The 13,616-nt window shown below is 42.2% G+C and overlaps 1 protein-coding gene across 6 annotated transcripts in view; it reads right to left on the reverse strand.

The window, feature by feature from the left end:
* Window positions 1–5,791: 5,791 nt before the first annotated feature.
* Window positions 5,792–13,616, reverse strand: part of ARFIP1 (ADP ribosylation factor interacting protein 1) — a 119,365-nt gene continuing 111,540 nt past the window's right edge. For all 6 annotated transcript variants that reach the window (XM_062199481.1, XM_062199483.1, XM_062199484.1 and 3 more), the window contains one exon: window positions 5,792–7,650. In XM_062199481.1, coding sequence (XP_062055465.1) covers window positions 7,495–7,650 — 156 coding nt within the window. In that variant the 3' untranslated portion in view covers window positions 5,792–7,494. The remainder of the gene's footprint in view (window positions 7,651–13,616) is intronic.

A 13,616-nucleotide genomic window follows, 5' to 3' on the forward strand; every position in this document is an offset into this window, starting at 1 on the left:
AGTGGAAGATGGCCCAAGTCCTTGGGCCCCTGCACCCAACTGGGAGACCCAGAGGAAGCTCCTGGCTCCTGGCTTTGGATCAGCACAGCTCCGGCCATTGTGGCCAATTGGGGAGTGAACCATCGGATGGAAGACCTCTCTCTCTCTCTGCCTCTCCCTCATTCTGTGTAACTCTGACTTTCAAATAAATAAATAAATCTTTAAAAAAAAAAGAAATTATCTTTTTGGAATGGAACTAAGTTATTATAAATGATCAATGCAAAAGTGTAATCTAAGCAGCTTGAAGTTGTTGCAGTAAACGAAGCTATAAACAGCTAATTATAAGAGATCCACAAGGAGGTAAGAATATGCTTATTTATGGAAAAAAGACAAAAATATTGAGAAGAAACTATTCTTATTAAGCCAAAATAAAATCAGTGTTTTTACAGTTAACTTCCTTTGACTTTCAAACAGTTATTCAGAAAGTATCAAAATGGGAATGATCTGAGGGGAAAAAAAATGCACATGTAAGAACGTGCGCATTCTTGCCAAACCATTTAGAAGTGGATTGCAAGGGGCTGCTGCTGTGGCATAGTAGACTAAGCCTACGCCTGTGGCATTGGCATCCCATATGGGTGCCAGTTCGTGTCGCAGCTGCTCCTCTTCTGATCCAGCTCTGTGCTATGACCTGGGAAAGCAGTAGAAGATGGCTCAAGTGCTTGAGTTCCTGCACCTGCGTAGGAGATTCAGAAGCAGCTCCTGGCTCCTGGCTTTGGATCGGCGTAGCTCTGGCCCTTGTGGCCATTTGGGGAGTGAACCAGTGGATGGAAGACCTCTCTCTCTCTCTCTCTAACTCTGCCTTTCATATAAATCTTAAAAAAAAAAAAATAACATCCCTGGAAGCATCTGTATAAATACATAATTATTCAGTTGTTCCTCAAATAATAATTGTGTATTTATACAGTAACTCCTTAAATGTCTTATGCAGCTACTTTTATTAACTTGTGATCTAAATTTTTTTTATAATACTAAAAACTTTTTTCTTTTCTTTTTGAAGAGACCAAGCCCAATTATCTTGTGGAATGTCTGAATGATTCCTTAAAGTGTTATTTCCCTTGTCCCTTAATTTCCTTTACTCTATACACTGGAATTTAAGGCAAAAGGTTTAGTTGGATTGATGTTAAATAATTCCAGCAGGGATATCTCATAAGTGATGCAGTGTAGCTTCTATTTTATCTGGCGGCACCTGATTACCAGGTTTTTAGTGATGCTAAATTTGGTCATGTGAATTAGACAATATACACAAATTCCTTCCTATTAATGGTGCTATTCCCCTTTCAAACTGAGTAATGTGTAGGAGAATACTTCGATGGAAACTGTTTTTCTTCAATCTTTCCCCTCATTATTTCAGCATCCACTGGTTACCCCTGTGTGAATCAATTATTTTGGTGGGCTGCAAAATGCTATTTTTTTCCATTCTGCTTTTCTTCCTACATTTTCCAAACTTCCTGTATATATTTGAAAGGAGAGAGAGAGAGAGAGAGCGCGCGCGAGAGAGAGAGAAAGGAGAGAGAATCTTCCATCTTCTGGTTCACTCCCCCAAATGGCTGTAATGGTCGGAGCTGGACCAGACAGACACCAGGAACCTGGAACTCCATCTGGGTCTCCCACATGCGTGGCAAGGACCCAAGCACTTGGGCCATCCTCTACTGCCTTCCCAGGTGCATTAGCAGGGAGCTGGGTGCAAAGCAGAGCAGCCAGGACTTGAACCAGCACTTTGATATGGATGCCAGTGCTGCAGGCTAACGATTAACCCTCTTACTACATTAAAACAAAACAAAACTTTTGATACATCCTACTATCTTAGGTAACACTCCAGCATTACTCTGTAATAGCTCTAAGTGTACTGCCTTTTTTGTAACTCATTCAACTGAAATAGCATTGCAGCTGAATACTTTTCTGCACTGAGTTTTGGATTTAAAAAAAAAAAAAAAATGAACAGATTTTTATGCCTGAGTCGTTTGAGCTAAGAACTGTGCAAGGAGTCAGGGCTACAAGGTGAATAAAACAGCATAGTCTGTGCCGTCCTCAAGAGCTTAGCGTCTAGCCGTAATAAGTACATATTCCTCAAAGGAAAGAGTGCAATTATCTACCTGAAACTTTACAAGTAGGTTTCATAAAAGAGCTTCCTAACATAGACTCAGAAGTCATTTGGAATAAAAAGTGGCACATACAAATACTTTATCTTATTCATTATTCTAAAAACATCTTCCTTTCTAAATTTTTCATGAAAACCAAAAGGATTAATGTTGCTTTCTCTCTACTCCATAATACCTTGCATCTACTTGAAAATAGTTTGCATAGTGAGAGCTTGCCTTTTTTCTAGTAAAACTTCTACAGCCAGTAGTCCGATATACTGGGATGATGTACACAGTGCCCATCTCACTCCTAGGTTATTTATAGAAACACATTCACTTGTGCAGAAAGCAAGGTGCTCTGGACGTGTAAGCAGAGGAAAGCTACTTTGAAGATTAGCAAAAACAGGATCCTGTTCCTCTTATGGTTTTCTTACCAATAAACCACTGAGGAGCCGGCGCTGTGGCACAGTGGGTGGAGCCACTGCCTGCAACACGGGCATCCCATGTAGGCACCAGTTCGAGTCCTGGCTGCTCCACTTCCTATCCAGCTCCCTGCTAACGCGCCTGGGAAAGCAGCAGAGGATGGCCCAAGTGTTTGGATCCCTGCTACTCATGTGGGAGACTTGGATGGAGTTCCTGGCTCCTGGCCCAGCTTTGGCTGTTGCGGTTGTTTGAGGAGTGAACCAGTGGATGGAAGATCTGTCTCTCCCTGTAACTTTTACAAATAAAAAAAAATAATAATAAATATTTAAAGATAATCAACCACTCATGGTGAACCACAGTTGGAGACAGAGTCTTTGATAGAGCATGCTTATGGCGAAGCCTTGGCTGGGCCCACAACAGCAAAGGGGGGTTCTGGTGTCTGCGGAACGGTTTTGGGGTCGCTCCAACCCCCAGCTCTGCGAGTATGTTGCTCAATCACCGGCAGAGAAACAGAGTTAGTTCTCAGACAGGGTCTGACTGCCATTGCTCATCTGATGGTCTCTTTGTTCCACATCAGGGTTAACCTCAGGTTAACAAATAATTCTCCGCTTAACATACGTGTAGTATTTAAAGTCAAACTTTATGTCACAAAAACAAAGCTGAACTTTAGTTTCCTATCCATTAGGACTACTTGGCAATTTGTTATAACGCCTCATTTATCCCAGGAAACCTTCAACTGGGAACAGAAAATTTATTAAAAGTCAAGAGGAAAACTGCTGTCAATCTATTTTAATAGGGCTTGCTATACTGTAGAAATAGTAAAGGACTATGGCTTTAGAAAAGCTTTGAACTAATGTAAAATGTAACTTGCCTTTCCATCAGAAGACAGCCTACTGCTTGCTACTGGACAGTCTAGTCAACATAAAAATCTGTTATCCTAAAGAGGAATCAAAATTTGTTCAAGTCTAAATTTGGTTAGAATTCAGTGAAGTTTCTTAACTCTCCCAAACAAGTAAACAGTTGAAGAAAAATTGCTGATGGCAGAAGATACTTAGGATTATCACAAAATGCAGGCATTCTAAGTAGCCCTTCACAAATGGCACAAATTACAGAATGCTGCCTTGAATCACCACTCAGATGATTCACTTTTATTCTGTACACCTAAGATTGTCCCCAGGGAAAATTAAAAGAGCCTGGGCACATTTTGAGGTAGATCCATTGCTCTTTAAATGAGCAGTTCCATGATTAAAATTAAAAGACTTTTATCTTTAGTTTTTTTTCAACATACACAATTTTACTTTCTATAACACTTTTTCAGAATCACCCAGTTTCTTTGGGAGAATACCGTGAATTAAAGAGCAACAGGCAGAGGATGAACATCATGGGGATGGCGTTGTGGAGCAGTGGGTTAAGCGGGTACCTTCGACACCCACATCCCGTATCAGAGTGCCAGTTTGAGTCCCAGTTACTCTGCTTAGGATCCAACTTCCTGCTGACAGCCCGGTACTTGGGACCCTGCAATGTGGGAGGCCCCAGATGGGAGTTCCTGGCTTCTACTTGGCCCAGACTCGGCTGTTGTGGTTACTTGAGGAGTGAACCAGTGGGTGTAAGATATCACCGTCTCTCCGTCGTTCTGTCACTCTACCTTTCAAGTAAATAAATCTTGAAAAGAAAAAAAACCACGAACATCTTATATACTTTGCAGTGTACTTAATACAAATCTATTTGGGGGCAGATGGATTTTTATTTTTCAATTGAGAAGACATTAAATATATATTGTATTTAAGCACTTGACACTTTCAACACAATGATTTAATTAGGCAGTTTCAATGGCAGGATTTAAAGGGGGATTCACATATTTAGTTGCAAATACTTTTTTGATATTTTATTTAGAGATACGGAGTTGGCTAAGTCAGTTCAATGTATTTTGGGGCCTTGGTATTGTTTTTAAAAAGAACCTTCTAGTAAGCTTCACTGACATCATTAGTGTGGTCTGAATATGCAGACTGAAGTCTGGATTCTGACTAAGTAGCTTCTGCTAGTCCAGGTCCGGGGTCCTGATTTTCTTGAATGAATTTCTATTTTATCTAATTCTTTTAAAAAAGGATTATTTATACTTGAAAGGCAGAGTTGGGCGGGGGGTGGGGGGGGGGGGGAGGGGAGATCTTCCATCCACTGGTTCACTTCCTAAATGGCTGCAACAGCAAGGGCTGGGCCAGACTGAAGCCAGAAGCTTCCTCTGGTCTCCCACATGGGTGCAGGGGCCCAAGGACATGGACCATCTTCCACTGCTATCCCAGGTGCATTAGCAGGGAGCTGGACTGCAACTGGAGCTCTCAAACTGGCACCCATATGGGTTGCTGGCACTGCAGGCAGAGGCTTAACATTCTATATCACAACACTGCCCCATACAATTTCTATTTTAATGACAAAAACTTTGCCATTTCCAACCAAATTCTCCAAACTGATTGCTCAAACTTAGTATCTATCTTCCTGTTGGTTTTTCCTTTCTACCTACAATATTTATAAAGCGATGGCCTGTTCATTGTGTGCATTTCACTCATGAAAATATGCTAAAAAGGCACTTGTGGATACGCTTAGAGATGTAAACGGACACACACTAGAAAGCAAACAAGCAACATGTAAGAATCTTAAAAGTGTGTGTATGGGGATATGCAAACCAGAGCTTATAAAGTGGCCATTAAAACAACCACCTTTGGGGGAGTTAGGCAGCTTCATGCAGCACTCATGCACTTAGGAAAATACCTACTACCTTCCATTTTATGAAATTTTCTATTTTTTTCTATAACAAATGTGTGATTTCCTTCCCTAACAACGTAAACAAACCACTGGCTAATGTAGTAATTTGCTTACTTCTTTCATGTACCCACTACTCAGAATCAATGAAGTTTATTCTGAACAAACTCCAATCCCTGGAACTATTTAGTTCCTTTGCTACAACTGTTACTGAAATGCCATGCGACTGGACATGTTCAGCTTCCATAAAAGATGCAGAACGAGGGAAAAGAATGACCTCCTGAATGTGTACCCTTGGAAATGTGCACCCTTGGAGGCAGCCATGATGGCTTACGTAGTTGGGTACCTGACACTCACTTGGGAGACCCAGGTTGAGCTGGGGACATTGGGAAGTAAACCTGTGGATGGCAGCTCTCTCTGTCCCTCTGACTCCCAAATTAGAACCAACCAACCAACCAAATCCCACAAAACCATGAAGGGCCAGAGAAAGAGAATACTGCAGCAAACACTTTTAATAAGAATACAAAATTCACACCAGAGGCACATTCTGGGGAATGTGAATGAACTATCACAAGTAGTAACTCTGCTGGAAGAATAAAATAAGGCTCTCTCAGAGTACAAATATACAGGAGGGAATGATTTAAAATACGTTTATGATTTACAATCACATTACATTGTATTAAGCACTCAAAACAGGCATATTAATTAAAAAGCCAGCTAAAAGGCATCTGAACATATGTAACAGAATCTTACAGTTCACAAAGTTCATGTATAACAATAATTTTAAGTACTTCATTTCAACACAAAAGAAATGAACAGGTGAAGCGGTGTCTCTCGAAACATTAATTTATGCCTATGACAAAAATCAAAAGAATTTTACATTGAGTAAGGATTGCATTACTGACAGAAGCACACAGTGACAGGTCAACCACAGAACACGAAACTAAGGATGCCGAGCAACTAGAACGGTACTTACTGGCTTTCCATGCCCCTTTCTTCCGTGCTCGCATTCTGTCCCACATCACTCTTCTATTACCCACATGGAACATCTGTCGCTCTTCCCATTCCTCAAAAGGAATCCAGCAAAACCAAACAGCAAACTCGGAAGTCGATGTCACCATAAACCTCCAATGTGGCTTAAGGAGGACAAGGAAACCCAACATTTGCACACAGTGCTCCTTTCCAAGGAAGGAACAGGCACATCAGACATTATCTGCAAGGGGCTTCTTTATGGGTTACGTACACCGGGTGAACGAGAATCACTGTATCTGAGAAGGCACATATCTGTGATTTAAGGCTTAAACGGTATTGTTACACAGAAGTCAATGAAAGCTATCCAGGAATTCTGTCAACATGGAATTTACCCAAAAACTAGCTTTCTGAGAAGATTTCTACTTTAGAAATCCTCAAGAATTTCCATTCCCAAGTCCACCCGACCAAAAAAAAGGAAAAAGCTGTCTCAGGCAGGTTTCGTGACAAATCAAAAGGAATTACTGGTGTGACTGCCCAGTGACTCCGGGTGATGCACATGCATAAGCGTCAGCGCCTCATGAAAACGACTGTGTGACCCCTGCATCTCAGGAGAAGCCTACACACAAATCACCGTGGTACAGACTCACTTCCGAAAAGGTACCTGCTACATCCCCACAGGCCAGTCAGTCAGTCATTAGAACTGCCACCCCTCTGTGAATGCTGCAGCAACACCATAGAGTTTTCCTCTGTAAAATAGGTTTCTCTTTGACGATACATGAAAATGAATCTCTTACAGATGTTCAATATATTCGTATACAAAATAGCTGACATCGATACAAATCATGTAAACCTTCCCTTGGAAAAGTTACAGCTGGCCCTCATTTCTTGGGCCAGATCCTTGCAGTTTTATCTTGTCAGTGCAAATCTATGTTAGATGTTTTCAAACTACAGAAATAGCCATCAACCCTCATAATACAAAAGGATTTCTCGAAAGGGAAAAATTATTGTGTTCAGATTATAGAAACTGTGTTTACATTAAAACCACCCACCTTCCCCTCAAATTTAACAGTTCAATTGTTAAAGTGTGACAAAAGGGAAAAAGTAAAGCTGCTGTGCAAGAATCACTACCATGGCTGTCGCCCCTCATCACCTGCCCCCATTCCGCCTACTTCTTGTTAGGTTGGTTTAGAAACATAGCAGTACGACTTTCTCTACAGGTGTGATTTTACTGTTCTTCAAGCCACGATGGGGCATCCACTCCAGGGGTTTTCAATTTGATATGGAACTGTTTAAGTGTCTGTTCAAGCTGCTTCTGATTCCCAGCAAAGTAGGCGGCAATGGCATTGTGGAAAAGGACCAGCTGATTGTGCAATACTTTAACCTGTGGACAGGGCAGAGTGACAAGACCAGCATTAACACTGTGAACAAAGAAGTGGACCACGGTGCTTTACGGTGCTTTATCCTTTAACTGGATACTGTTATCTCTCCCTTCAAGAAAAGCTGCTTTCACAAGGGCAAAGGATTACACACGTACCAAATATACACTGCCTTGCAGGGTCACAGCCGTTGATGACTGAAGACACTAAATATATACTCTAGTGACCATTTTCAAACCTTATCGAGAACATTAACTCATGTATCACTAAATTCCCCCTCAAACTAAGTGTTTTCAAAATCACATGAGATATTGATGAGGGGAAATCATTTGTAATGACTGTGAATAGCACATGCTATATAACTAGTATGGTTGTCATTAAGGCAAAGCTGAGCAGGTAGAAGAAATCTTTCTCTCTCCATCGCCTGCCACGTGTGACTGTCTTTCAAATACACAGACACAGCACACACACACAGCACATACACACGGAGCACACACATACATATATATTTAAACGGGCAGACACACACCTCAACGGGCAGGGTGAATATCTGACCTGGTAGTTAAGATGCCTGTGTCCCATATCAGAAGGTGGGGTTTAAGGCTCAGCTCCACTCCTGACTCCAGCTTCCAGCTACTCTAGACCCTGAGAGGCAGCGTTGAAGGCTCAGGTAATTGGGTCCCTGCCACCTACATGGGAAACTTGGATTGCGTTCCCAGTTCCCAGCTATGGCCTGGCACAGTCCTGGCCTTTGAATCTGGGGAGTGAACCAGCAAATGGGAGATCTGTCTCTCAAATAAATACCAACAACAACAAAGAAGAGCTATAAAAATAGGCAAAGAATTGAGCAGATATTTCATCAAGGAAAACAGGATGGAAAATAAGTACAAGTACATGAAAAGATGCTCAAAATCATTAGTTATTGAGGAACTCCAAATTAAAGCTACAATGAGATGCTACTATAGATCCGCTAGAACGGCTCATGTTGAAAGGACGGATCACAGCTTACTGGCAAGGTGGCTTACTAACAAAGCCTCACATTGGGCGTTCACTGCATTTAAAGTGGTTCCACGGCCCCCAGTGAAACAATCCACTGGAAATCAAGGCAAGAGTGCTTTTTAGTATTGAACTCTAGCTTTCACAACAAGATGATGCAATACCCATATTCACAAAAATCACTCTCCCAGTAATTGTAACAAAATTGATATGTAAAGCTTTTTTTTAAAAAAGATTTATTTATTTGAAAGTCAGAGTTACACAGAGAAGGAGAGGCAGAGAGAGAGAGAGCAGAGAGCAGAGAGAGAGAGAGAGAGAGAGAGAGAGACAGGTCTTCCATCCACTGGTTCACTCCCTAAATGGCCACAATAGCCAAAGCTGTGCAGATCTGGAGCCAGGAGCCAGGAGCCTCATCTGGGTCTCCGAACACAGGTGCAGGGGCCCAAGGACTTGGGCCATCCTCTACTGCTTTCCCAGGCCATAGCAGACAGCTGGATCAGAAGTGGAGCAGCCGAGACTCGAACAGGCACGCATATGGGATGTTGGCACTCTACGCAGCGGCTTTATTGGCTATGCCACAGTGCTAGTCCCATGTGCAGAGCTTTTAAAAAGTACAGTCCAAAGCAGTCCTTGGAATAGATGGAAACTTCTTGGATTCACAGCTTTGAAATTATAATGCAGAAACAAAACAGAAACAACCCCACACTTCTAAATGGAAATGAAGTATAATATTTCATTCTCACTTTAGAATCAGAGGGTATTATTTTTCTAACTGTTCTCACTGCCTTATTTCAACAAAGATAACTCACTTTTCTATCAGCACTATTATAACTTTGTACAAGTTTAGTTTTGGTAGTATGTCTTCAAAACCATGAAAACTTACATAAGAATAGTAAGCTGACTCTTAGCCAATCAAAACACTACTAGATGAAAAATAAAGGGAACTTAAAGAAGCTAATAAACTAACCCTCAATATGAATTTACTTAGTAGACAAAATGAGCAAAAAAGTTAGAATATTGTTCTTTCTGCCTATTTTTGGCTAACTAATTTGCACCCTGATGTGCAACGGCACAATGTCCCCAGTGCAGTTCTGCCTGAAATGCTGCAGAGAATTCAGGACATTTTGGTTCTTAAATAAGAGAGAATAATTATGTAGGATTAGAAAAATAGTTGCAATATAATTTAAAAAATAATCTTCGCAATCTTGGTCCAGGTAGAGCATCCAGGACTTGAACAGGTGCCCATATGGGATGCTGGCGTGGCAGGCAGTGGCTTTACCTGCTACGCCACAATGCCAGCCCCGGAACTTACTTCTTTAATTCGGCTGTCGGACCATGAGAACTTACAAGCATCCAGAATCAAAGACAGAGCCACAGATTTTCAGCAGACTGTACTCTGACATGGTCGGAGACACTGCCTTTGGGGAAGCACTTTCTCTATGACAGGTGATGATGTACTGCTCTTACATCTACCCCATGCCGCCTTTACTGGCTCTACGTTACAGGGAAGAAACAAAGCACAAGGGCTGGCACTGTGGTGCAGCAGGTTAAGCTGCCACCTGCAATGCTGACATCCCATTTCAGGGCACAGGCTGAGTCCCAGCTGCTTTGCTTCTGATCCAGCTCCTGGAGAATGTGCCTGGGAAAACAGTGGAAGATGGTCCAAGTGCTTGGGCCCCTGCCACTGACATGGGAGACCTGGATGCCCAGTCCTAGCCCCAGCCCTTGTAACTATCTGGGGAGTGAACTAGTGGGTGAAAACTGATTGATCGATATATCTCTCTGCCTTTCAAATAAACAAAAATAAATCTTTAAATGCAATGAACCAGACTCAGAAAGTTAAGTAACATGGCTAAGTTTAGATCACTGGGAGATATACGGGCTGGATTTTGGGAAACACAAGAAATGTCTTATTCCCAGACTAGTCCCTGCTCTTCTACTTGTTGTAATCTCTGTTCACAAGGCAATAAACATATTAAAATTAATTTTCATTTTATTTGAAAGTCAGAGAGAGAGAAACAGAGACAAACATCCATTGATTCACTCCCTAGCTGGGGCTGGGCAAAACTGAAGCCAGGAGCTGGGAACTCAATCCAGGCTCCCAAGTGAGTGGCAAGGATAGGAGTACCCGGGCCATCCTCCCAGGGTATGCATCAGAAGGAAGCTAGAATCAGATCAGAGCATCAACTCAAACTCAGGACTCCAATATGGGATGAGGGCAAGGGGTCTCAAGTGGCATCCTAACTGCCATACGAAACACTTGCCCTAGAAGGCAATGCATATTTGAGAATGCTTTTAAACCAAGTTTGAAGCAAAGGCATAGAGCACCAAAAAGGATGACAGCAGACAAAAAATAAACATGAACTTCATTCCTAATTTTGTCTCTGATCCTGAAATTGTGTTTGAATGTTTTGGGGATTAAGATCTAATTCGAGGATTGGAGCAGATAAAAAGAAATAAAATTTAATTCTTTGTAAAACTGTGAATACAGCATTAAGCTTTCATCTTTTTGCATTTATAGAGCAGGAAAAAAATTATTGAACTATTTTCATTCTAACTTAGGAAACAAAGCAGTTATAAACAAACTAAAACAGAAGACAGAGATTTAAAATAGGGGCAAAAGAAGACAGAGGTAACAATTATAGGCATAAATGGAATGTCGACAAATTTGACAAATTTCAAAGTCTAACGTCAGACGATTACAGTAATTTAGAAACACGCTACATCACTGGGAGCTCAATCACAAAGAACTTTCATAGAGATCAGCATCTGCCAATCACTGGGCAGCCCGGATCAGACAGCAGCAGACCCACTAGAGCAACATCTGGCGAGTGACCTAAACAAACCACACAATACCTTAATTGTTCGGGGCAAAACAAACTCCAGCGCCGACTACCAAGGCGCAGAGACAGATGGGAGTTCTAAACAGAAAGCGGTAAGAGAAATTGAAGAGTGGCCGCTGCCAGACACTGCCGGATCCTGCAAGTGTTCTGCCTATACAGTGAACACCACTGGAAGATAAACACTATTTGTGAAGTTACCAACTGAAAATCTGAAGGTGAGCTTTACACTGCAGACATCTAAACCACAGCAAAGTCTGTTATTATTACCCCATGGACTTTTTTGGAGATCCAATGTATTCCTTCTTTATTCAGAGGCATGGAATTCATTCTAAAAAACCAATTTTCAGTTAAAACGAGTTATCAGTCTTAACATCGTATAATTTATTAAGTTCTTCAAAGTTCTTGGCTCTTCCACTGATACTGTAAAATCAAGCTTTATACTAAATGTACAAAAGTACTGGCACAGTAGCTTGGCTTAAATATTTGAGGAAAAGAGTGGAAGAGAATTGTTCTTTAGTAAGAAGTCCTCAGCTGCCAATATTACCCTCAAGTACTCACAAATGTACAATTTTCACTTTCCCTGTCCACCAAGGATGGTTCGCAGTAAGCAAGAGACCAGAAAAGCAACAAGCAGGAAAGCACACGTATTGGCCTTGTATTAACTTTGAGGAGTCTAACTTTATTAGTTTGTGATAGCTTTAGAAATGCCTGTCACGTTAGAGCACTAGCACTAACAGTTGAGAAACACTATCAGAAATGTGGGTGTGGGCATTGGGAAGGGAGCGAGAGAAGGAAAGACAAATATGAACTACAAGTGGGTGGAAGAATAGATTTTATTTTCCTGACTCACTGGGATAGGTTTCAACAAATCACTGACAAGGAGAAGACTCATAAAAAGAAAAGACTACGGAAGGAGAAGAAAGGCAGCTCTCTGGTTTTGAGAAGATAACTGATGAAACACCTATAAACTCCATTAATGGTAAGTAGGTCAGGGAAACTGCAGTAATACGTTACAACTTTTATCCAATGGTGCACCGAGGTTCTAAGTGCAGGGCTGGGTGGTGGACCGGTGGTTAAGATGCCCAAGTTCTACATCACATGCTAGTTGGAGTCCCGGCTCTGCTCCTGATTCCAGTCTCCTGCTAATGTGTACCCTGGGAGGCAGTGGTGATAGCTCAAATAATTGGGTCTCTGCCACCAGTGGGAGACCTGGACTGAGTTCTTGGCTTTCAGCCTTGGCCTGGCCCAATCCCAGCCACTGCTGGCATTTGGGAGTACAGTGTGGACGAGAGCTAGCTTAGTCTCACTAAAAAACAGAATCACATTTTTTAAAAAAGATTTATTTATTTATTTGAAAGGCAGAGGCAGAGAGAGAGAGAGAGAGAGAGGGAGGGAGAGGGAGAGGAAAAGGGAGAGGGAGAGAGACAGACAGAGACAGAGAGAGAGACAGAGATAGAGAGACAGACAGAGAGGTCTGCTATCTACTGGCTTACTCCCTAGATGGCTGCACCAATCTGAAGCCAGGAGCCAGGAGCTTCTTCCGGGTTTTCTACGCGGTGCAGGGGCCCAAGGACTTGGGCCATCTTCTGCTGCTTTCCCAGGCCATAGCACAGAGCTGGATGGGAAGTGGAGCAGCCAGGACTCAAGCCGGTGCCCATATGGGATGCTGGCACTGCAGGCTGCGGCTTTACCTGCTAGGCCACAGTGCCAGCCCCCAAAATCACATTCTTAAAGCAGGGATTTTCTGATCTTCAGCGAAAAAGTCTCCTGCATTTTTTATTTCCCTCGCCTGCATATTACCATTGTGCCTGGGTCCTTTTTCTAATTAAAGTACATCTCACATGGCTCTCTGCCTTAGCCTAGCTACAGAACACTGCCTTTCTACATGGAGCACTGAGTTAGTCAACAAATACTGTTCTTCCAGCAGCCTGGAAGCGGCTCTCCACACAGATTTTGCTGTATAAATCTGTATCTGCACAAACTGAGCTAATCATATCCGAGTACGCAGATGATGATGATGGTTTGGTTCAGACGCAGTAAATAACTTGCCCGGCGTCTCACAGTCAGGCCAAAATCAAACCCAGATCTAAGCAGGAGGAGGAAGCAGCCGAGGGAGACGGGGATTCGAACGC

The sequence above is a fragment of the Lepus europaeus genome, chromosome 8, assembly GCF_033115175.1.
Source record: "Lepus europaeus isolate LE1 chromosome 8, mLepTim1.pri, whole genome shotgun sequence".
Taxonomy (NCBI): Eukaryota; Metazoa; Chordata; class Mammalia; order Lagomorpha; family Leporidae; genus Lepus; species Lepus europaeus.